The sequence below is a fragment of the Mustela nivalis genome (genome assembly GCF_964662115.1).
Source record: "Mustela nivalis genome assembly, chromosome: 6".
Taxonomy (NCBI): domain Eukaryota; kingdom Metazoa; phylum Chordata; class Mammalia; order Carnivora; family Mustelidae; genus Mustela; species Mustela nivalis.
The window spans coordinates 76516336-76542235 of NC_139025.1; the positions used below are offsets into that span (position 1 = coordinate 76516336).

Here is a 25900-nt window from a genome sequence, read left to right on the forward strand (position 1 = left end):
AAGAAGGACGGAAGGATGGAGGGAGGGGGAGAGGGAGAGGGAGGGAAGGAGGGAGGGAAAAGAGGAAGGAAGGAAAATGACCTCATTTACCATCCGGTTTGCACTACCCACTACCCCTCCTGAGCCTGGGGTCTCTCTTGAGTGGTAAGAAGTCCTTACTCTCCCAGTCAGTATAACATCTCCCTTAACTTGTATTACAGGCTAGCCCACAAGGCTGGAGCAAGGTCTCCACTATTTCCGGAATGTCCTGAGAGCTCTGGGCTGGAGTCCTTAGTTCTTTCACCAACTTTCTTTTCTTCACTTTCTTGATTTATTCTGGTTAGATAAAGCCAGCCTACCTTTGATCAAAGACTTGATTTTAAATTGCTCACCTGCAGCCAGTCTTCTCCCTCAAGGTCTCTCACTTCTATCTTCGTCCTTTGCCAAGTCCAAGTCCGAGCCTCCAACTTGAAGAAATCACTGAGTTGTTGGCGCCCCCTAAAGAACACATTTATGTCTGAAGTTAGCTCTTTTTAGTAACTACACCTTTAGCAGGATTTAAGACTGGAGTCTCTTGTTCTTTTTTTTTAAACTGATTAGTAATTTTTCAAAGTAAATGGACAGGCTAATGTGGTTAAATGCAGTATATAAAAGCTCTAGGGGTCAGACCAGAAAAAATAGTGTTCTGCTTTACCTCTGAACACTTAAAATTTTTGATATGAATTTGTGAATACAGAATGTACAAATCACTTACTTTCTGTTGTCATTATAGACTAAGGTAGGGGAAGGTAAAAGAAGCTAAAGTTCTGAAATCTATTAATAAGATTTTCAGCCCTCTCATAGCATGATTTTTATATACAGGACAAAGTTTTAGCTATTTGTCAGTCAAATTAATTCCCTAGAATATAAACAGAAGCATCTGGATTTTTGTTTTTATTTTTGTCGCTAGGGAGAGAAAAAACTTGTGCAAAACACAGGGATCATTTGACGAAAATTATCCAGAATCGAGAGAACATCTGACTTAATAGAGTGTTTTGATTTGAAAATAAGAATTTTTTTTCCTTAAAGAAATTATGTAGTACATAATTTATTCATAAAATAATTGTTTTCATTTCTTGACATTGACATTATTTCAGGGTCTTTCTTTTAAAATTTAAATAGGACTACGGAACCATCATAAATGTGAGGATTTGGCTAATTCTTAGCCCGCAGACTGATCTATTCAGCCAGAGCCCCCAGCTCCTTTGGCCGAATGCCTTCTTTAGGAATGTGTTTTCACAAGCACTAACTGAACAACCTCATTAAGGCAAAGTCATCCTTTTAGGAATCAAGTATCAACTTTAAGAGGGAAGAGCAAGTGGTAATATGGCCACTCCAGCCCAGTGTAGGAACCAGGTACATACACTATAATGGCCACTCCCATCTCTCAGGGTTATGTGTTCAAAAACGTCCCATAGTAGGAGAATTTGCAGTTGAAAAACAAAATTTCAGTGGAAAAGTGGAGAGGAAGAACCGAAGTCACAATGAACACATGAAAACTTGTATAAATATTAAGGTCACCCAAATAGAAAAAAAATAACAACAGCGTCTAAAATGTAACACAGGCAGTAATTTATAATCCCCAGGTGAAAAAAAGCTTGGGGAGATCTCTTTGAACTTACCTGGCAGACCTGAGTGGTTTAGTTCTTAAGCCCCAAGGTTAAGAGTTATGTCACTTGGGGTTTGCCTGAAATCCCCACCAGCGCATACATAGGTAGGGGCTCTGGCACTGTTAACACGGCCAAAAGCCAGACTCCTGACAGTTTACCCTGCCTCCACTTTCTTCACACCTCCCATGGTTGCATGCCAAAAACCTCTATTCCTCCTCTGCTCACCATTCTGACTCCTCTTTTTAATTCCCAAACCCTCTCCCTCCCATTTTCTCCCTATCTCCCAAGAAAAATGGTGATCCATTTGAATATACTTGAGTAGAAATTCGTTGAAGTGGCTGAAAATATATATGGAGGGAAGTAAATCTGCTTATGCTTACAGTTTACCAAGGGTAATTTGCATTTGGCCATCTTGTCCACATATAAGTACTTGGACATCGGCCTTATGATCTGAAGAACTTGTCACCATGCACCTCAGAGGAGTCTGGGTAATGTATGTGCTTGGGACAGGCTTTGTTACCATAGGGAGGCCAAGGACGACACATGAGACTTTCTGAGCACAAACTCTGCAGTCCTCTGTGTACTCTGTGTTTCTAGTGTCCACTCGGGAGCACAGCGATGTTGGAGGGCCCCAAGCCTCTGAGATGGCATGCTCCAGCCTTCTGTATGGAAGGGCTGGGCCTTGAAAGGAAGTGGCTGACGTGTGACCTCCCTTTCTTCACTCACTCAGGCATGACCATGCACCACTGTGGGTGAGGATTTAGGGATCTGGCAGTTTGCACCCCCTTCTGCACTGTTTCGTCTGCCTCTTGTTCTCACTCTGCTCACTTTCTACAATATCCTTTAGATAACCTCATTTGATTTTTTTCCAAGTGGGGTCTACACCTACAATATGATATTGGCATTTATGAAAACAATAGACATATAAGCGCCACATGTCCTGTTATCTTCTCCATCCTCCAGTAAACACTGTCCTGCCTTCATGTAGTGTCCATCTTGCTTAGCTTATGAAGGGTTAGCCACATAGCTTATTAACACATGCCATCTTGGAGTTCTGGCTTCCTGACCCATTACATCCATGGCCTCAGCCATCATTCAGCCCTTGTCCAGTTAGCCTGCTTCCCTCTGGGCCCTGCATGAACCTGTTTTCCAGCCAAAGCCCCATGCCACAGGAAATGCAGTCACCTGTAACATCTCTTAATTTTTCTCTTGGCAGGTGAAAAATGAATTCATCCCATCTACTCCATAATTCTCAACTTCATAAATTACAGCAGACTTCTTTTGCTGAGTACTGAGCCAGGAGTCCTCTCTCTACAAATCTTCACTCTACAGCATTCATCTCAGCTCCCCACCCTCTCCTTCCCCATGCTGCTTGCACCCATCCTCCAATAAACCCACCTATTATTTATCCTGAAGAGAATAATTATCATTTTGTCTTTAATCCTTTTGATTATTACTTAATTACCCATTTATCCTTCTAATGCCATAGGCTAACTCCTAAGCAGTCTTAACATCTCAGCAAAGCGAGTCAGTCTCCCCCTACAGAAGAATTCTATACCACTGTCCTAAGAATATAATACTCTACTCACATGTGCAGGCTCCTATAACTTCTTCAGCTTGAATTTTATAACATTTTCTAATTTTCAGTGCCTCATCATGCCCAAATTGCCTCCCTGAGATGTGGAGGGGCAGGAAGTAGCTCCTAGAGGAGGAAAAGGGTGGGGAGGAGAGGAACAGAAGGAGCTGCTTCCTGCCCCCTAGTTCTTCCCAGGCCTTAAAAGCTGGGCATGGCAGGGGATAGAAGCAAAACAGCGGAGAGGAGTTGAGAAGTTCAAGGAAGACTGTTGGCAAGGTCCCAGTGTTGCTACCTCAAGGGCTATCAATGCCTCACCATGCCCTATATCCTGACAGAACTCTGTGACCCTGGAGACCTTGATGAGTCAGGATGGAATGTAGTCTCAAGATAACTGCTGCCACTACCACAGAGAGCCGTCCAGGCCCAGCCTAGCCAGCAAAGCCAGACTCATGAGTGCCCAGGAGATTCCTTCAAGCCCAGAATGATACCCACCAGAGAGACTAGGCCTGATGAGAGATTCTGAGGATAGGTGGTATGAGGAAGAACTGCTTGTTCCAAACAGAAGAAGACTTCAGCAATTCCAGGAACTCAGGATTCTGAGACTCAGTCCTGCAGGGGGTGGCAACTGTCTGGAATGGGGCTGGACTCTTCTGGGACTCAGGGCCTTGCAGCTCTTACCCCAGTCGTGGCTAGTATTTTTGTGATTTGGAATTAGAAAAAAAGGGGAGGAATAAGGAATGGTATGTGTGTGTGTGTGTGTGTGTGTGTGTGTGTGTTCTATCTTTGGTGATACTCAAACAGGGAGTTAGTAAGTAGGAATATTTCAACTGGAGAGGAATGTTCTTATGCTCACAAACACTACTCAATATGAATACTAGTATGCCTTGAATTTTTTAAAAAGATTTATTTATTTATTTTTGGAGAAAGGGAGAGAGACTGTGAGTAGGGGAGGAGGCAAAAAAAGAGGGAGAAAATTTCCAGCAGACTTCCTGCTGAGAACAGAGTCCATCCACCCTGGAGCTTAATCTCAGGACCTCAAGATCACAACCTGAGTCAAAACCAAGCATTGGACACTTAACCTACTGGCACCCCTCAAATGCTTTGCATTTAGAGGAACATGCATTTACTAAGAAAGCCACCTGATAGTCAAAATCATCATCATGAGCTCTCTGGACCCTTCAAAATTAACACAAAGTTTTGTTGTCTCTGTAGGTCCTCAAGTATGTTCCACGTAATGAAGCACAGTCACTATAGCTCCCGATTTGGCAGCAAACTTGGATTGCAGTGCATCGGAATGCATGAAAATGGCATCATATTTAACAATAATCCAACCCTCTGGAAAGCCATTCGTCCTTTCTTTACAAAAGGTAATCAGATGCTGGTGACTTTCTGCTCTTTTATCTATAAATGAGCCCCTTTTCTTGAACTTAAATGCTGCTGCATCACTTACGTTGAAATAATAAGATATGGTAGGCACTATTCTAAGTACTTGATATTTTAATCCCACAACAACCTCATGGGGTAAATACTCTTGTCACCTACATTTTACACATAAGAAAGCTGAAATAACTTACCCAAGGTCCCCAAATTAGTAAATGGTGGCCCAGAAGATAATGCCAGTGCCTACATTTTTTTTTAAAGATTTATTTATTTATTTGACAGACAGAAATCACAAGGAGGTAGAGAGGCAGGCAGAGAGAGAGGAGGAAGCAGGCTCCCTGCTGAGCGGAGAGCCTGATGCGGGGCTCGAACCCAGGACCCTGGGATTATGACCTGAGCCAAAGGCAGAGGCTTTAACCCACTGAGCCATCCAGGCATCCCCAGTGCCTACATTTTTAACCACCACAAACTCCATTCTTCCTGTTGATACATAAAGCAATTCCACAGACATGAAGAAGAGCTACAGCTCTGTACTTAGGATCATTTCAATTAAGAATTTAATGTTTCAGTCACATGTTTGATTTAAACATAGCCAAACAATGTGTTCACTGAATCATTGACTGACGTCCTAGATGTTTTAACAGAAAGCAATTTGTGAATAAAACTAGAGAATTTTAGAACTAGGAAGGACTATATATGTCATCTCATCCAGTCTCTGAATTTTATAGTTGGGGAAACGCAGTCCTAGAGAGGTTGTGATTTTTACTCAGGCAACATAGCAAATAATAGATGAGTAGGGACTTGGTCCCAAGGCTCCTTATCTATCCTTTACTGTATTTCACTGGAAAATGAAGCAGCTGGGGAATACACACAGCCAGTCTTTGAAATCAATATCAAGGAAAATAATCATGCCCTGTCAACACTGTCAGTGATAGAATCTGGGGCTAGATGGATCTTAGGCCTGACCATGCAACATTCTTCCCTCCAGCCAGCCTCTGTAGTGAACCTGGATGCCTCCCCTGTGGCTACTGGGACTGGGAGAATCTATGCCTGACACAGCTGCGCATTGATTCTCTCTACAGAGTTGCCCATCACCAAGACTCAGTACAACTCTACTATAGACTCCACTGTATTAGTCTCCTAGTGCTGCTGTAGCAAATTGCCACAAACTTAGTGAGTACCCAGAATACAATGATAGTCAAGACATGGTCCTTGCCCTCAGGAAATTTATAAAAGGGGGAGGGGCAGATATCATATCACCAAATATCATCCTAGGTGATATATTATGCTAGAGGTGTGTGCAGAGTGCTACAAGACATAGAAAAAATGGGCCATCTAAAGTATTCTGAAGGGTCATGGGAGGTTTTTTCAGGAGCAGATGCTTGCAATAAGTTTTGAAAGAAGATAAAAGCTATCTACATTAAGAAAGTTTGACAAGGATGCATTCCACAGAAGGAAAGAACAGGATACTCCAAGACAGAGAAGGGTGGAACAGCACCGTGTGTCCATAAGTAGGCCCTTGTGCCTGTCATGGACACATGTAGGCATGAGGCCTAGGGGAGGCACCAAGCTGAGTTCATCTCAAAAGTTACAGTAAGTCATTCAAGATTTTAAGCAGAATGACATGAACATCTCTTTGTGACCTTTTTTTAGATAAACATTGTATATAGAAGATCAGATTTTCTAATAAAAACATTATAAAACTACCCATATTAAATGCCAAAAATAGAGGTCTTTAAAAAAAAAGTAGAAGTCTAATTACTTATTAAAAGTTCCCTGCTGTGTCTGACATTTTTAGTAATCAATGAGAGTCCCAAGCATTTTTTTAAAGATTTTATTTATTTGAGAGAATGAGAACATGAGTGAGAAGCAGAGGCAGAGGGAGACGCTGACTCCCCGCTGAGCAGGGAACCTGAAGTGGGGCTCCATTCCTGGACCCTGAGATCATAACCTGAGTTGAAGCCAAATGCTTAACTGACTAAGCCACCCAGGCATTTCTTGAATCTCCCTTGAGAGTTATGTTTCTCATTAGTTTTCCTGATATAGCAGAAATTTGGAGTTACCCTATGACCCTGCAATTACACTACTGGGTATTTACCCCAAAGATACGAATGTAGTGAAAAAAAGGGCCATATGCTCCCCAATGTTCATAGCAGCCATGGCCACAATAGCCAAACTGTGGAAAGAGCCGAGATGCCCTTCAACAGGCGAATGGATAAAGAAGATGTGGTCTATATACACAATGAAGTATTACTCAGCCATCAGAAAGGATGCATACCCAGCTTTTACATAAACATGTATGGGACTGGAGGAGATTATACTGAGTGAAATAAGTCAAGCAGAGAAAGTTAATTATCATTTGGTTTCACTTATTTGTGGAATATGAGGCATAGTATGGAGGACATTAGAAGAAGGAAGGGAAAAAAGAAGTGGGGGAAATTGGTGAGGGAGCTGAACCATGAAAGACTATGTACTCTGAGAAACAAACTGAGGGTCTTAGAGGGAAGGAGTACGTGGGGATGGGTGAGCCCAGTGGTGGGTATTAAGGAGGGCACAGGCTGCATAGAGCACTGGGTATAATATGCACACAATGAATTATGGAACACTACATCAAACACTAATGTACTGTATGGTGACTAACATAATGTAATAAAAAAAAATTGGGGGGTACATTTTGGTATCTAAAGTAGTAACATTAATGAAGGCTTTGATTCCCTGGGCTTACCAATGGACAGAGAATGAAGAGCAGCCTAGGCAAATGGCCCATGCTGGAGAGATGAAGGTGGAGGGGCAAAAAATAGCCTGTATTTCCTGAAACTGACAGAAGAGTTCTCCACGGTGAAGGAATTACGTTGATTACTTGCTCTACTTTTTTTTTTTTAACCTGGATAAGATTCAGTACTTTTTCACACATTTCAAAAATTAAAATTATATCCACATCAGGCCACTGCCTATAAGCAATGATATTACATTTTGCTTATATGGTTGAAACATGGCTTCCAGCTCTTGGACAGAGAGGCAAGTCATACATTGGTATAGGAGGAAACCACCTATATTCCAAGCCAACCCTTCTGCACAAAGGGCTGAATCATTAAAGAATCATAAAGGAATCCCACCTGGGAATGCGATAGAAAGTATGAAAATCAGAAAGTATGCTACCAACCCAACCTTCCTTTTTTATAGATAAGTAGAAATGTTAGGACTCTAGAACTGCTCACCAGGCTTCCTTTCTTATTTGCAAAGTCTGCCTTCAGGGGGTTCTATTGTACAACTGATTTTTTTTTTTTTTTAAGAAAGAATTATGGCTATAAATTTTCCTAGGATTTTTCATTGCATTTCAAGAACTGACTTTAACAGTAAGTCTGAATAATAAAAGACATAAGTAGGAGAGATGACTCTTAAAGAAAACTTAAAAAAAAATAGGAGAAAGGAGGGCTTTAATTAGAGTTAAATTCTCTAGACAGATCATCTACCACCATGACCCACTAGCTACCCAGATGACCTAGAGCAGAGCCAGTTCACTCTGTCTTTACTCATTTATTCACCCATCCTTTTATTCGTTCATTCCTCTATTTGACAAATAGGATTTGAAGGCCACCATGTACTGTGGACTTGAAGGACAGTGCTAATAGGAGGCTGTCACTGCACTTCAAGAATTCCCAGCCAGTTGGGAAGACTGATACACAAACAAAAATTTGCTTAGTTGTCATGACCTTGGCTGAGTAAAACAAATCTAGAAGTAGTCTGAAGAGAAACCAAAAATAAGAGAACACTTTTGGTAATTTCTAAGACTAGCGTTTTGAGCTGCATAAACCACAATTAAACAGGAAGCACTTTAGATCAAATAGTCAAGGGCCAGTTTGAGTAGTTCGATAGCAATACCCTGCCACCTGTTGAAATATAAACATCTCCCTGGCCAAATATACACCTTCTTTAGAGAAATACATATACAATAAATATGGAAAATCACGGATGTGTGATTCATGACGATAAGTACTAAATGTTTCATTTGTAGTCTCACAAGTGATTTGCCATAACATGAAGAAGAGTTTAATTTTGAATATTTTAAGATTTTCATTCATTCATTCATTCATTCATTCACTTTTCCCCATAAAGGTGATGCATGTTTGTAAAAAATTAGGAGAATGCAGAAAAGTATTCAAAAAGACATGAAAATTTCTGCTAAGTTATTGAATTAAAAAAATCATGTATGGTGAAACTCCACACAGAAAAGGCCATACTAAGCTGATTTGTGTGTGTCCCTAAGTTCATGTGACTCCCTCTCCGACATGTTTCCCTCAGCTTTGTCCGGCCCGGGCCTTGTGCGCATGGTGACCGTTTGTGTTGGATCCATCCTCACGCATCTGGACAGGCTGGAGGAGGTCAGCAACGAATTGGGGTACATCGATGTGCTGACCCTCATGCGGCGTATCATGCTGGACACCTCCAACATTCTCTTCCTGGGGATCCCCTTGGACGGTACGTGAGAACTGACATGCTCCACTTTATTGACTAAGGGGATGGAGGGGATTACAGACTCAAGGAGAGATAATGTTGCTTTTTTACATCGCTCATATTCAAACATCTCCAAGTATTCTTCTGATTATTTCCCCCTAGAGTGTCTGCCTTGCTCCTTTATAAGTTTCTGTGAGTAGGGACCATCTCCTCATTGCTCTGGGAAATATGATTCTACCCACAGTCAAAGCTTGACAAATATGATCAGTTCATTTGGCCATGAATATATCCTACCACCAATCAAATGGATATATTTAACCAATTCCAACCATTCTTGTGGGCACACACACACACACACACACACACACATACACACGCACAGATATACATACATATATATATATAAATATACATATATAGTCCTCCCTCAAAGCTACTAAGAATGAAAATTTTGACTGTCTGTACGATAATAGTGCTGGTGCTGATGCTGTTGGAAATGATAAAAAGAGCTACTATTAGTTTAGTATCTACTATAAAAAAGTTGCTTTATATATGGAGTTTATCATGTAGCATTATAACAACTCTTGTAAGAATGTCCCACTCAAAAAGCTACTCCCTTCACTATACTACAGAAACAAATATTAAAACACATACATGCAACTCTATCACCACCAAAAAATAAACACTAATCAGTTGGGTTAATTCCATGCTCCTGTTGTCCAGCTTAATGTAATTTCCCCTGAATTCTAGCATGTTTGCTGACTCATGCATTCATTCAAAAAATATTTGCTAATTGCCTGTTTTATGCTAGGCACTGTTCTAGGTTCTGGGGACTGAACAGTGAACAAGACAGATAAAGTCCTTGCCTTCAAGGTGGTCACATCCCAGTGGCAATATAAACAGAGACAAGTAAATATCTCATAATACATTAGGCAAAACTAAGTGCCCTGAAGAATAAACGAAGCAGGGAAAGGGGATAGAAAGTGAAGAAGGAGGTGCATGGGGTGGGGGGAGTGGGTGTGGCTATCCCAGAGAGAGTTGTCAGGAAAGGATTGCACACGGAGGACACCTGGACATCAGCCTCAGTGAAGGGAGATCGGGAGCCACATCCAAGTCTGAGGGAAGAACACTTCCGGCACGAGAATGGGGCCTCATTTTAACAATGGCCCAAAGCAGCTGATCTGTAACACCTGCTGCCTCACTGGCCACATTTGGAAGAACAGATAAGCTATAAGCCTCCTTTTCTCCTCTCCAGCTCTGCTTACCCCCCTGCTCTTTACTTACTCCCCACAAGAGTCATAGAAACCTCGCCTGACTGTCATTTGGATGGGCGCCCCATTCAACTCTGAGTATTTTTAGTCACACCCATTGCTTCATCCCCTTCAGACAGGAACTCTAATCCCGGCTGACCTGTCCTACATGCAGCTCTCCGAAGGTCAGGCAAGTTCGTGTTTTATTAGTCCCTGCTTCTTCTGGTTCCTGGCTGGCCTGGGTTCTTAGGAAGGATGTAAATCTCTCTGTAAACTTAGGCATGCAGGCTGTGATGTTAAGAATCTGCATAACCCATGCAGAGTTCTGTTGATTTCCTTTCTCCGCACCCTATCCTAGTTAAACTCTCAATTTGCCTGAGGGAGCCAGAGTAACAAGAGGAAAGAACATTGCTCAGAGGTCAGATAGGGCTAGGCTCTAGCCTAAGGGCCGCCTGCCACACTGGCTGTATGGTGTTAGGCAAGCTTCCCAGTTTATTGGTCTGAAAAAGTGATGACACTATATTACTCCCCTAGCAAGATTGTAAGGATTAAAAGGAAAAAAAAAAAAAAAAAAAAAAAAAAAAATGAGGTCTCTTTTGTAAAGCATTTTGCATGGTGACTGGTATTTAGCAGTTGAAAAGAAACGTCTGTTCCCTTCCTTCCTGCACAATTTGAAAAATGCAGGAGTTTTCTTTCCCCAAACATGTAATTTAATTAAAGGATGTTCATTAGGAGTTGACTATGCATGAGGCTCATGATAAGGGATACTAAGATGAATTCTATACTCTGGACCAAGATGTAACCAGGAGAGTGATGTGGCTTTTTGCCCTCCCTGGTGCCAGAATTGAGGTCAATGACACCCGTAATTACTGGTGTCCCTCTTATTTCCCATAGTCAAAAACAACAACAACAACAACAACAAAAACAAAAACCAGGACGGTGTTGGACACTCAAAGAGGTGACATGAGATTCTAGCTGTGTCTATAACACAAACTTGAAAACTTGCCAACTCTGGTTAGCTTGGTTGATTTAGATGTCAAGCAGAATAAGCTAATGTTGGTTTGTCTAGTGGCACTCATATGGCTGAAAGCTAAAGCCCAGGCTGGCAAGAGACTCTATACAGGGGAACTTCTCTTCTCAGGTAACTTTCTTGGGCTCACATTTTTGCTCAACTACTCTGCTCTTTGTTTTGTTTTTCCAGAAAGTGCCATCGTGGTTAAAATCCAGGGTTATTTTGATGCATGGCAAGCTCTCCTTCTCAAACCAGACATCTTCTTTAAGATTTCTTGGCTATACAAAAAGTATGAAAAGTCTGTGTAAGTAACACAAGTTTGGAAAACTTATCAGTGAGATTGGATTGACTTTGGGTTATGTCTTTGCTATTGTTGGCCTGTTTGGCTAGCTTTCTGCTCTTCAGAACCCACACGGGAGCTGTGGATTAAGTTGCTGATGAAACACTGTACAGCAATTTGGCTGCACGTAGTGGACAGACCAGAGTAAGGGAGGCCTGAGACCCAGGCAGCTTTTTAACAAGGGGGCCAAGTGGGCGGTCTGAGAGCCCCAAGTCTGGAATTAGGACATGGCAGTATAGTTTCAGTTGAAGAGATGGGTTGGCTAAACCTATCATCACTATCGGTAAAAATTCTCTTTTCATATCTGGAAAGTGGAAACACAAAATCATTTTATAGCCCTGTTGCTTCTGAATGAATTTAACATAATTCAACTTCTAGGAATTAACAGTAGTCTCAAAAGAATTTTTTCATAATGAATATAATGGACTTCAACAAAATGTGTGATTTCCTTTTTTTTTTTTTTTTTGGTCATATATATGAAACTGTCATTAAATGGCTTTGCCTTGATTATAAACAAGTGTAGACAGAAACTGGACAAATGCCCAAGGGCCTTCAGGCAAAAGAATAGGTTTCTAGAGTGTAAGGAGCCAGCCACTAAACACTGCCCCTCTAACCATCACTGAGGAGATTATGGGGTTTAGAGGCAGACAGACCTGGTTTATATCCTGTCTCTACTGCTTAGTAACAAATTGGCCTTGGGCAGTTATTTAAAGTAAAATATAACCTACCTTCCAGAATAGAGATATAGATCAATGAGAGCCTATATGTGGGCAATTATCACAGAGGATGGCACATAGAAGGCACTAAAGATGATGGTTTTCTCCTTCCCTCTGTTCATATCTTCTCCCAGATGTCCCCGATGATTTTAAATTCTCCATCACTAAAAGTTCCCAAACTTGTTTGAAGACCCAACTTCATCCTGTTTGTGTAATTTTGAAAATTTAATAATGTTAGTCTCCAGGAAGGAAGCCAACTTGGTGTTGCTTTATATATTTTCCTGTGGTTGGTGAATATTAAGTAGGAGATTTGGACACTTGGGTCTTTATATGTTTCATTTAGTTTTCACCAGAGCTTATTGTAACTTGAATCAATGAGATAAAAGATTCATCACTTCCATATGTTCAAATTTGTCAGTGGTTTGAAGAGTCTCATTTTATGCTTCTTGGTCATTAGTTTGGCTTTGGTTTTGGCCAGCAAGCCCGTTGAAACTTATTGCATGAAACTATATAATGGTTTCTCTTAGGTTTCTATAGAAATTAGCTCCACAACATTCCCTCTGTATATAATATTTGTCAATGGTTGTTAGTACACTAATCTATATATCCTATGTCCTAGAGCAGTAAAGACAGAGAGAAATCTTTTAATCTTCTCTCCCACCCATACCCATTGTAATAAAGCCATTTTTTAAAAATTAAAGTATAACTGACATAAAACATTACTTTCAGGTATACAAACAACATCATGAGTCAGTAATTTTAAATATTGCGAAATGATCACCATTATATCTCACTACTAAACTTTCTTCTCGTGATGAAAGCTTTTAAGATCTATACTCTTAGCAACTTTCAAATCTGTAATACAGTACTGTTAACTATAGTCACTATGCTGTACATCATGTCTCCATGACTTATTTTATAACTAGAAGTTTCTACCTTTTGACTCCCTTCAGCCATTTTGCCCACCCTTATCCCCTGCACCTCTGGCAGCCACCAATCTGTTCTCTGTATCTCTGAGCTAGGGTTTTGTGTTTTAAGAGTCCACATATAAATGAGATCATATATTAGTTGTCTTTCTCTGTCATGCCAATACTTTTTAGGAATATACTGACGGAAAGGATTCTGGGACAACTACTGCCATCCCTATTTATTCAGTTTTATACTTCTGCCTGTCTTAATTCCCAATATTGCAGCAGTGTTGTTTTCTACTTTTTATTCTGGCAAGTTTAAGGGTTTTTTTTTTAGCCACAGAACACCTTAAATAAGTGTTCCTGGCCTGGACTGATAACCTAACCAACCTGTTTGGATGCAAAATACGCTCAGAGTTCCAAACCACAGACTCACAGATACATTCTTATAATACGTGTTTGTTAAGTTGGAGATTTCCTGTTTCCTGAACACTGTTGATGAACTCAATTCTCCCAGTGTTTAAGGGCATATAAATTCAGACACATACATTTATGTAAGACCAGCTTTTAACCTGAATAGGGAGAATTCCAATGGACATTCATAGGTCCCAATTCTGGCCCAGGGAGGACGTAGGTGGTCAGAAATGGCTGAAGTTCCATCAAGGAATTCTCCATGAATTTATATAGTCTTAGAGCATTTCAACAACTCCTCAACCTAAATTTAGGGGCCGTGGCTCAGGTAGGAATGCTATGAGCATTCACAGCCCACCAACTGAGTGAATATCTGTCCCTTATAAGTAAGAGTTTCAATATTCGCTGAGTAAATGGACTGGTAGATGAATGAATGAATGAATGTAAATTTATCCCTGGTGTCTTTCTGGAGGTATGTATGTATCTACAGGCACACTTACAGAGATACACAATAGATAGCAGCTTCATTTTGAATGACACAGTTACTACACTAGCCTGAAGAATACCTCTTCAAATGTTCAAATACCTTTCTTAAGGGGCGCCTGGGTGGCTCAGTTGGTTAAGTGTCTGCCTTCATCTCAGGTCATGGTCTCAGGGTTCTGGGATCAAGTCCATCTTGGGCTCCATGCTCAGTGAGCAGTCTGCTTCTCCCTCTGCCTGCCGCTCCCCCTGCTTGTACCTGTGCTCTCTTTCTGACAAATGAATAATAAAATCTTTAAAAAAAAAATTCCTTGAGATGCCCATAAAGAAACTTCAAAAAGTGGGAAGAATCTTAAAGAATGTTCCCTTACTGTTCCTGCTGAGCTGGAGTAAACATAGAGGTTATTTATGTCAGCACCACCCACAAGGTGTACAGGTGACTATATCAGCAAATTTTTGAAAGAAAGATTTATTGTACATGTAAGGTAATGCAGAATAGCATGCCCTGAGATTGGTAAACACTACACTTACAGGTGGACACATACGGTTTAAGACAAAGGCAAGCATAGCAGAATCTAGATCTTAAGATGGACTTACTTTTCATTGAGCTGAGCCCTTCACTTTAAAAGAGATGTAAAAGATGTAAAGTAGGAGTAAAGAGAGTCAATTATCATATGGTTTCACTTATTTATGGAGCATAACAAATAGTATGGAGGACATGGGGAGTTAGAGAAGAGAAGGGAGTTTGGGGAAATTGGAAGGGGAGGTGAAACATGAGAGACTATGGACTCTGAAAAACAATCTGAGGGTTTTGAAGGGGCGGGAGGTGGGAGGTCGGGGTACCAGGTGGTGGATATTATAGAGGGCACAGATTGCACGGAACACTGGGTGTGGTGCAAAAATAATGAATACTGTTATGCTGAAAATAAAAAATAAATTTAAAAAAAAGAAGAAGAAGAAAACTAAAATTAAAAAAAGAGAGAGAGATGTAAAGTAGGTCACATAGAAAGAGAACAATCTGAACTAGAACCTGACTCTCTTTCCAAGGTGCTCTTCCCCTTACCACACCATCAAAACACATATAATATACATACTCTTGTGGCTAGTCAATCAATAAATATCTACTTCATGTTTACTATGTGGCAGAAACTGCAAGGTACAAGAGTAAAGATCAAGAATAATATTTGATCCCTTGTGTTCACTTTCTAGAACAGGAAATCTCAAACTCAATTGTTTCCAGAGTTGGGCAAATAGAAATGGGCTGGGTGGTTATGAGTCAACAGGAAGTGAAGGTGCCTGGGGCAAACTGGTGAGTGCATGCCCCCACCAAAGACCTTCACTGGCCTTTGTCACTTCAACTTAGACACTGTAAGGGACCCATCAAAAATCAGAAAACATGATTGGATTTATCATTCTGGTACCAGCTTTTAACCCTTAACTAGAGGTTACAGCCTTCATTTTGCTACCAGTACCTAAAATCTTAGCTAAATTTGGTTCCTTCAGATGAAGTGTAATGAAAATATAATTTAAGGATCTTTGTGAAAAATTAAGTTCAAATTCAGTAATTCATGAATACTAAAGGCTTCAATTAAAGCAGATAATTTATTTAAACAAATGGCAAATGAATTCATTTTTGGGCGCCTGGGTGGCTCAGCTGGTTGAGCAACTGTCTTCAGCTCAGGTCGTGATCCTGGGGTCCTGGGACTGAGTCCCTCATTAGGCTCCCTGCTCAGTGGGAAGTCTGCTTCTCCCTCTGACCCTCCCATGTCTCGTGCTCTCTCTTTCTCAAATAAATTTTTAAAAAAAATCTTTAAAAAAAATGAATTCGTTTTTCTAGATGTCTTAACTGACTGCAGATAGATTATATTTTCTTTTTTCTTTCTTTCTTTTTTTTTTTAGCAAGGATTTGAAAGATGCCATGGAAATTCTGATAGAAGAAAAAAGACATAGAATTTCCACAGCGGAGAAACTGGAAGACTATATGGATTTTGCCACTGAGTTGATTTTTGCTGAGGTATTGACCTGGATTAACCATAATTCCCACACAATATATGTACTCGACTGTGTGTAGGTTGTGTAAAGATCCCCTCTTGTAATTGTTGCATACTTCTGCTTTTAAGTATCTGCTCTAGTACTTCTATAATGATGACTCAAAGAGCCCACTCATTGCACATTCTGGTGAGACTGACCTTTAAGATCGAAACTACTGTGTCTGCACAGTACAAAATATGAAAATGGGGGAGCCCAGAGACAGTACATATAGATAATTGGTTAAATTTTTCTGATTTCACATGAAGACTATTATGAAAAATGTCAGTTACAGAGGTGTAATATTTATGACCTCATTTTACTGATGTTTTTGATCCTAACTGTCCCTTCCCCTCCTTTTTGGAAGCTTTGAGTTTCTTTTCTAACTTTTCTCCCTTCTTCCAATTGTTCAGAAACGTGGTGACCTGACAAGAGAGAATGTGAACCAGTGCATACTGGAAATGTTGGTCGCAGCACCAGACACCATGTCTGTCTCTGTGTTTTTCATGCTATTTCTCATTGCAAAGCACCCTAAGGTTGAAGAGGCAATAGTGAAGGAAATCCAGACTGTTATTGGTAAGAACTGATCAAATAATAATAGAGCTTAGAAAAAAATTCCTTCTGAACCTCGGCTTTTTATGTCCTAAGAATCTGATTTCAAAAAATCTTTATTTTAATTCATCCAGAGAATAATAAAGGTAGTCATTTTGCCACACTTGGTTATGCCAGATAGATCGCAAATCCATTCTTACTGTGGTTTTTTTTTTTTTTTCATTATAAAAACAGGGCATCCTCATTGCAAAAAAATTAAATAACACAGAGATGTATAAAGCAGAAAGTGACATTCTCTGACCCCTTCCACTCTCTTCACCAGCCTCATCTGTACTCCCCAGGGGGAACTACTGTTAATACTTTGCTGTGTATTCTTCAAGGTCTTCCTTAATATGCACTTAAATGTTCTGCCTACCCTACCAGGGCCAAATGCTTTTGTGGGTCCTTCCAGGGAACTGGCTATCATCTACAGCAGTGTTTCTGAGTTTCAAGCAGTCTGTTTACAAATACACTTCCAGTCAGCGGCAGAAGGACAAGGGGAGGATGACAACAAAGGCAAAAGAATGATCAGTTTCCCTCTCCCCCCAAATCCAGTAATGCTGGACCCTTCTTCCCTAGTCCTCTCCCCCCTCAAGCTGAGCAGGTCCCTACTCAGCTCTTCCTGACACTACATTTTCTGTTCTGCCTTTGCCTAAGCATCATTCTGCATGCTGCCACTCCCTTCCATACAAACAGTGCCATATTTGGAGGAAATTGCTTTCTGGGGAACAAAACCAGAATTCCTTATTTGGAATGTCCTTCATATGGATAATCTTTTTTCTTTTCTTTTCTTTTCTTTTTTTTTTTTTTTTAAGAGGGAGAGCAAATGAGAGAGAGCAAGCACAGGTACCATGAACACGGGTGGGTGGGGTTGGTGGGAAGGGGGAAGGGGAAGAGGAAGTGAGAGAAAGAGCTGCCTCAGGATCCTGGGCTGATTTTGATTCTGCAAGAGTGGTAACCCATTTGAGGATGCTCTGATGCAGGACTTGATCCCACAGCCCTGGGAACATGAGGAGCCGAAATCAAGAGTCAGACGCTTAACCGATTGAGCCACCCAGGCTCCCCAATATAGATGATCTTTTTAGGAACACATTTCTGACATATGAAGAGATACCAGTAATGATAAAGACCTTTCTCTCTTGACCTTATACAATCCCTGTGAAAAGACTTACTTGGGTGCAGAGCAGCACCATCTTTTTAAAGCCATTCGAGTGTTACTTAAAATAGTTGACAGTAAGGGGAAATTTCACAGAAGGGTTAAATATGTGAGAGAAGGTATCTACAGATGTGTTGCTGTGCCTGGGAAGACAGATAGCAGGAAGCCAGAATAACATCCAAGCCCCAAATTCCAGAATGGTTTCTCATGTGCCCCGTCAGATTGTGGTTTCTGGGTCAGGCACAGGGGGAAATCAGTGAATAAGCCAGAGCTATTCCTATACCTGGAAGGCTCACAGGCTGGCAGGAGAAAGAGAACTTAACAAGCAAGCCCAGTGGAGTGAAGAGAGAGCCACAGAATGATGGAGTTCAGGCAACAAGGTGAAAATTGTTCTTGAAACCATGAGCATTTAATACAATTTCCTTGAGAGGTGAAAAGTGTTTGCGCCCTGTGATATCCCCCTGACACTTCAACAAACCTTTACAAAGATGGAAAACAGCTGAACCATGTGTCCATGTGTTCATGCTCCCTCCAGATACACATACATACTAATTACTTCCTAGGGAATGCCTCTCATTATCTTCTCTATCGTCTTCACTTCTATCCACCCCACCCCAGATAAATGTACCCCCATGAGACCCTTGAGTGTAAAAAAAAAAAAAAAAAAAAAAAAGTAGTATGCAAAGTGCAGGGCTGTTACAGTTCTCTAACCAAATGAGAACTTTTCTGAATGGCATAGTTGTATAGAAGACAAAGCTGACTGAGGCCCCTGGGCTGATTTTGGTTCTGCAAAAGTGGTAACCCATTTGAGAATGCTCTGAGGCTTTGCCAGTTCTGGGAGTAATCCAAGCCTCTCTGACCAGTGTCAGGCCAATCTGAAACAGTGAAAGTATCTGTCAACCCTAGCACATCTAGAGTTTAGCTGAGGCTCCTGTTTTGCTTTGGTAGGGAGAGAGGTTCTTGCCGCTCTACTGCAATGGGTCGTACTTGATGAGATGGAAGGAGGGACTATCAGTGATGCATTCCAGGCAGATGACTGCACAGGGGACCAGACGAGAAAATTTCACTGAAAGGGATTTAATTCACCATTTCACTTTGACTAGAGAAGGAGTGAATGTCCCCTAGAATTTAGAAGGGGATACCAAACTCGAAGACAGAGGCCAGGCAGATAAAAGTTTGAAGCAGACTGTGTAGGTCTGCATAAAACCACAGGCGGATTCCCCTCTAAAGGGCTCATCGGCCACTCAAGGTCACCTCGTCATTGCCATGCAGGGATATGGGTCCAGTATCCCCAGGTTTTCTGATTTTTCTAGAAATCCAGACTTTTCCATGAAATCTCCTAGGTTTTATAGTAATTAGCTTCAAGTCTGAATTTTTATAAAACATGCTGTGAACCAAATGACATACTCAACCTAGGTTGCTGGTTTGCATTAGAATCTAGAAAAAAAATATTTTCAGCCAGGAGCTGACTTTTCTGTGGAAACTATGGGAGTTTTAATGCCCATCACATATTGTAACTACCATTACCTCCTTGTCCTGTTTAACCTGTTCCCACAGGTGAAAGAGATGTAAGGATTGATGATATGCAAAAATTAAAAGTGGTGGAGAACTTTATCTACGAGAGCATGCGGTACCAGCCTGTTGTGAACTTAGTCATGCGCAAAGCCTTACAGGATGATGTCATCGATGGCTACCCAGTGAAAAAGGGGACTAACATTATCCTGAATATTGGAAGAATGCATAGACTCGAGTTTTTCCCCAAGCCCAATGAATTTACTCTTGAAAACTTTGCAAAGAATGTAAGAGCTCTTCCTTAAACCCAAGCATGCCACTCTTAAAAATGTCAACTGTTAAATCCTCTCTGGTTCTGTGTTTGCACCATGTACATTTCATTCTATTTACTTGTTTCCCTCTATTGCCTCACCAGAAGCACATGTTTCCTCTGGCTTAGGACAAGACTACCGTCCTCAAGCCAACAATGCTGGGTCTCCAGCTCTGAGAAGCATCCACATGGTGGCCACACAATGGGTCAAAGGTCCAGCCCTTAATTTGGCTGCCATGAGACAAATGTTGTTTAACCCAACAAGCCTACTTTCCCATTTCAACTTGTCCCTTTGTAACCATGTAGATTCAACTCTGGCACTTCCTAAGCAAAGGAAAATCCAGTTGTGCTTCAGATGGAAATCAAACGAGATGAAGATTTAGTTTTCACAGTCTGCCTTTGGTTAGCCAAATGGCCCAATGAACCCTAATTCCCATTCTAAATGGAATTCAGTACCTAGAAGAGCTTCAGCTTCATATAGTATAGATTCTGCTTCAGTTACGTCAAATTTTAGGCAATGATGTTTATTAACCAAAATTTTCCAGATATTTCCCTCCTCCTCTTTTTCTATTTGCATATGATGTATAAATCTGATCCCAATTAATCCAGTTCTCTAATTCATTCTGTTTCTATGTGATCAACCCATTTTATGTTGACAACTGTTCAACAAAGATTTATTGAACATTTACTATGTGCCAGGTACTATGTAAACACAGATGGTAACAAGACAGACAGATTTGGTCCCCATTAATTTTTTGCATATCTAAAAATATTTGGATGCTTGACACTAATGGGCCAGGAGTCAACACCTTTGCACACAAAAAAAAACAATCTTTGCCTTGTTGAAATGCAGTAGAGTAATAAAGCTGTGGCTATCGCACAGACCTAGTTGAGTATGCTAACACTGGTTGTAATAACATGATGTGCATTGCTTTATCCCAGCAAATTAATGTGAAAAGCAGGGACTGTCCAAGTTGGGCATATATCATGGGGTGGATCACACTGGATAAAAAAAGAACTTATTTGAGTTACACTCATGCATCTCAGTGAAGGAACAGTATGGTTTGGACCCTATAACAGCGTTCTGACAGATTGGTGGTTTCAGGGTGAATCAAAGAGAGACTACATGACTCTGGCTAACTGTCTGATCATTTTCATAGGTTCCCTACAGGTATTTTCAGCCTTTTGGTTTTGGGCCCCGTAGCTGTGCAGGAAAATACATCGCCATGGTGATGATGAAAGTCGTCCTGGTTACACTTCTGAGACGATTCCACGTGCAGACATTGCAAGGAGAGTGTGTTGAAAGTTTACGGAAAACATATGGCTTGTCCTTACACCCAGATGAAACTAGCAACTTGCTGGATATGGTTTTTATCCCAAGAAATTCAGAAAAGTGCCTCAAACACTAAAGAAAATTGATCAGTACCTACTCTGGAGCATTTCTCATCAGTAGTTCATATGAAAATCGTCCGTCTTGACCAGGTAGTGTCATCCTCACAATGAACATTTGGTGGCCTGTGCCATTTTATAGGCATACCTCATATGGATTGTCAGCAAGTCAGGAGACATTGCTCACCTGTTCTTTCCAAATCAGAGAACAAGACTTCCAGAGAAAATAGAGGTCAAGAATTTATAGGGAAAATGGTCAATCCCACAAAACATGCTTTGGAAAAAGTAGGTCATCAGCAAAACTTACATCCTCCTTCCCACAAAATCTCTACTGCCTGCCCCCAAAGCACTTTAATGTTTGGGGCAGAAACACTCAAGTCCATTAGAAAGGCCAGGCTGATGTCCAGGTACTTAGGACCCAACATACCTGCTAATGTGAATAAAAGTATTTTGATTTAGTTTTCAGTGGTAGGCTCCATGACATTCATATTCTTTGGAGAAGTGCTTACAAATTCAACATTTGATGTTTCCTATGAATTATTCAATTTACTCTTGATTACCCACAGGTGACTTGCCTGTGGCAAAAGTTAAATAGGGGACTATCCTTTCCCAGGGTCTCAATGTATCCTCAGCCACTCACTTCCACTACAATAGACACAGATTTGGGTAATATAAAGTAACTTAATAATAGCCTGAGTAAAATATAATCAGGACCACACATCTGCTATAGGAAAAGAAAAATCACCCAATGCATTTCAAATCAAATAAAAATTCTTTTCTTCATGTTTGCATCATTGATTAGCTCCACTAGTGCTAATCAAGAGATAACTTTAAATAATGGTATCTATGAACTCTTACAATGGCCCCAATGATTTGAGAGAGGAGAGCTCCTCTACATCTACATTTAATTCCACAACCTAGTGGGTTCAAGCCCATTCCAACCTCTTTCTCCCTCAACAGTTTCCCCCTCTCTTTCTTTCCGTGATTCCGAAGTTAACAGCAACAAATCAGTAGAGAACATGGTCAAGGTAGAGGTCTTGCAATCATCTTTTATGCTACCTCGAATTTAATAGTTACTTTAGAGATTTAACAGCTATTGAGTTTATTGAATCATTATATATAGCCACGGATAAAATGCACACCTTATAAATTAGTTCTTTAAAGAGAATCAAGTATGGGGCCCCTTGGCTGGCTCAGTCATTTAAACATCTGACTCTCGGTTTTGGTTCAGGTCATGATCTCAGGGTTGTGAGATCGAGCCACGTGTCGGGCTCCATGCTGGGTGTGGAGCCTGCTTAAGATATCCTCTCTCCCTCTCCTTCTACCCTCTCCCCACTCTTGTGTGCTCTCACTCTAAAATAAATAAGGAAATAATAAACATTTTTAAAAATAAAGAGAATCAAGTAGACAAGTTAATTTTCCAAATACTTTACTTGTGTTAAATAGCCAATATGATTGTATCTACTGAATGATTGTATCTACAATTTAAAAATTGTAAACTCATTTACAAGTAAGTAAATGTTTGCTATTGAGTTAAGTGCCATCTCAACATTTGAATATTTTTTTCATCCTACTGTTTAGTAATAGGACAACAGATAAGAATAAAATGAGAGTATAAGAACCCTGAGAGTAGGAGCTCTTTTATTTCTTTTGTAATCCATCCCAATCCCCCATTCTGATTCTGTATATCTACCCTGGAAGAAGGATATCACTGAACACACACTCTTGCTTATACATAATTTAAGTGGCCTCAGAATACAAGTAAAGGGGAGGCAAGTATTCTAAGAATTCAAGGATAGGTCTTAGTAAAGAAGGAAATATTTAAACTTGGAACAATATGGATCATTTATATGGCTTAAACATACACAGAAATATACCTGTATACCTGGATATGTCCATAGTCAGGTCTGGACAAGCATCCAAATAATTCAGGCTCCAGTAAGAAAGGCCAGGATTCTATAGTTAATGTACCCAAGTTAATTCACTTGATGACTATAAACACACACTTTACTTGGCCTCTAGCTGGAGCTGCAGGGTAGAGGAAAAGAGACTTCAGACAGTATACTTTACCCATCCAGTTCCCTTGGAACATCTACTGTATTTTGTATGTATGCATGTAGCTAAGGCCAATGTCTACACAGTCAAACTCAAATGGAAGGTTTATATAGTTATATAGAGATATTGTAGATACAAAAGTATGCTGGGGAAAAGCTAGGTATGGGGGTGGGGGACAAGGGAATGATAGTAAGAGGGAAAGTATTGGTTTGAATGACCCAAGAAGACTCCCAAAATCAAATTATCCTGGTAGTCATTCAACTTTTCATTCTGCTTGGTCTGTACTAACAACCCTCATATGTTTGTACAGGCTTTGCTTAAGGAATTGGGAGTATCATTGATTTTTCATTAGGTTGATCAACATATATTTGAAAATCCTGTTTTCAGAATTTTGCCTCATTGTTATGTACTTAATTATCATCTTGAATGTGCTGTGGATTCAACTTTCACCAGTTTTCAAAGAAATTGTCAGTGAAATGTATATATAAAGACTCTATTATGGTGAAATCATAAAGACAGTTGTGCTCTCCTATCTTCAGGTATACTGGACACTGCTCCCTCTGCCTTCATTGACACCCCACTTTTTTCTCATCCAAGGAGAAAATAATGCCATACGGAACATCCCACATATTGAGAAATTCAGTTGGAAGTTGTCACTTTTATTTCTAAATAGCACCTTTGGCTAATCATGGTGCTAATATTCTCATAAGTGTATGGCATTGGCCCACTAGAAAGAATACAAGCTGAATCCTCCTCAGCCTCCTGTATCATCTGGACTCTGTGACTGAATCTTTCACTCATACTTGCAGAAGGATATGCTCAATTAAATTCCGTCAAAGTAATGAATGACATGGAATTTGTGATACTTTAGTTGTACTTAGCTCACGAAAAGCAAAGTCAAAGGCTGAACTCTCCAGGGCTCATCAGATAGGGCTTACCTGAGTGAACGCCCTCATTTCTTTTCTGCAGCTCTTTGCAGATGTTGACCTATGTCTAGGGAGCCAATGGCCATACCCTCTTTCCACCAGCTCAACCAAACAGGATGCATTCACACAAATCAACCTGGTCCAAGTCTAGCCCATTAGGTATATACTCTGCCCTTCTTCTTTTATCAAGAAAGCATTTTAAAGCATAAAACAAATGAGAATTATTGTAAGAATATAATTATAAAAATTACTATAAGAATAACCTTGAATCCACTCTTATTATAACCAAATGCAAACGTTTCACAAACTTCAGTATTTTAATTTACAGTAGTCCCCCTTTATCCATGGTTTCACTCTGCGCCATTTCAGAGACCCATGGTCTACAGCAATGAGGGAGAAGATGATCCTTTGCAAGTACTATGAGAAGGTCAACAGTAGCCTAACACTGTGTCACAGTGCCTGCATCACTCACCTCACTTTTGCTCACCATGCCGGCATTTTATCATCTCACACCATCACAAGAAGAAGGGTTCACACAGTATAGTAAGATCTTTTGAGAAAGAGTGAAACCACTTTCATACAACTCATACAACAATCTATTGTTAAAATTGTTCTCTTTTATTACTAGCTATTGTTGTTAATCTTTTACTGTGCTTAATTTAAAAGTTAAACTTTATCATAGAGATGTCTGTACAGGAAGAAAACAGTATGTATAGGGTTTGGTACTATCTGGTTTCAGGCATCCACTGTGGGTCTTGGGCATCCCACATGGATAGCATGGATTACTATATTAGTAAAATATTTCTTATGATGAAGATCTGAAATTACAAGACCTAGAGGTTGAGCCTGTGGTCCAAGTGGTTTTTAAAATCCCTTTCAGCTCTATGACCCCCTAAATAAGGAGGCAATAAAGCCTCAAAACTAGGCTCAGCCTTTTCTTACATGTATAGTTGGGCAAGCTGTTCAATCTCTCCATACCTCAGTTTTCTCATCAATCCAATGGGGATAATAATTACTTCAGAAGGTTGCTGTAAGGCTTATAAGAGATGATTCATGTGAAGTTGTTAGGACAGTGTCTGGTACAGGACAACTTCTCAATAAGCATAGGCACAATAATGATGATGCTCAGCAGTTATGTTGACTCATGACACCCTCAAACATTTTCACATGCAGTAGAGAGGGCAGAAGATGTGCCAGATGCTTCTACATCCATTTCCCATTTTAAGCTTCATGACGACTCTCACATTAGTATGATTGTTCCAGGAAGCCCCACATTGTATCCATGAGAACAGAAACCCAGGGAGTTTGGGAGACTTGCCCTCAAGTCCACCACTCCTTCCAAAGCCCCTGGCCCCTTCATTGAGCTGCTTCTTTGCCACAGGACTCACTGCTGGAAGGCTGAGAAGAACAGTCAGTTTCCCAGCTCTCCCATCTTGTTATGTTAGGCAACCCCCTTTTGAGACTTGTCATTCCTTGCCTCCTTACCCAAGGAATCTGATACAGAAAATACATCAGTTTCTTCATCCATAAAATCTGGATGATTCCGCCTTACCCACCCCACACACAGGTATGTTTGGAGAATCTTTCTCAAAAAGAGATAGTCCATGGGAAAGCGCTATAAAATTTCTCTTAGTATAAGGTAGGGGATCTAACATGTGGATGTCAACATCTCCCTCAAGAGGAAATTATCAGGTTCCATCAGGCTATTCCCCAACCACTAGGAACATTTCTAGTTTTGCACAATTTCAATTCCTTTCAGCTGCAATACTGTGTAAAA

The 25900-nt window shown here is 40.4% G+C and overlaps 1 protein-coding gene across 5 annotated transcripts in view; it reads left to right on the top strand.

The window, feature by feature from the left end:
• CYP19A1 (cytochrome P450 family 19 subfamily A member 1) overlaps nt 1–24687 on the top strand; it is a 106360-nt gene extending 81673 nt beyond the window's left edge. For 4 of the 5 annotated variants that reach the window (XM_082734791.1, XM_082734793.1, XM_082734792.1 and 1 more), the window contains exons 4-10: nt 4417–4571; nt 8887–9063; nt 11491–11605; nt 16056–16170; nt 16598–16760; nt 19489–19730; nt 20914–22769. In XM_082734791.1, the coding sequence (XP_082590917.1) occupies nt 4417–4571; nt 8887–9063; nt 11491–11605; nt 16056–16170; nt 16598–16760; nt 19489–19730; nt 20914–21162 (1216 nt within the window). In that variant the 3' untranslated portion in view covers nt 21163–22769. Of the gene's footprint in view, nt 1–4416; nt 4572–8886; nt 9064–11490; nt 11606–16055; nt 16171–16597; nt 16761–19488; nt 19731–20913; nt 22770–24492 lie in introns of those variants that run through there. The other variant, XR_014312815.1, reaches the window with a different exon arrangement.
• Nucleotides 24688–25900: the final 1213 nt, after the last annotated feature.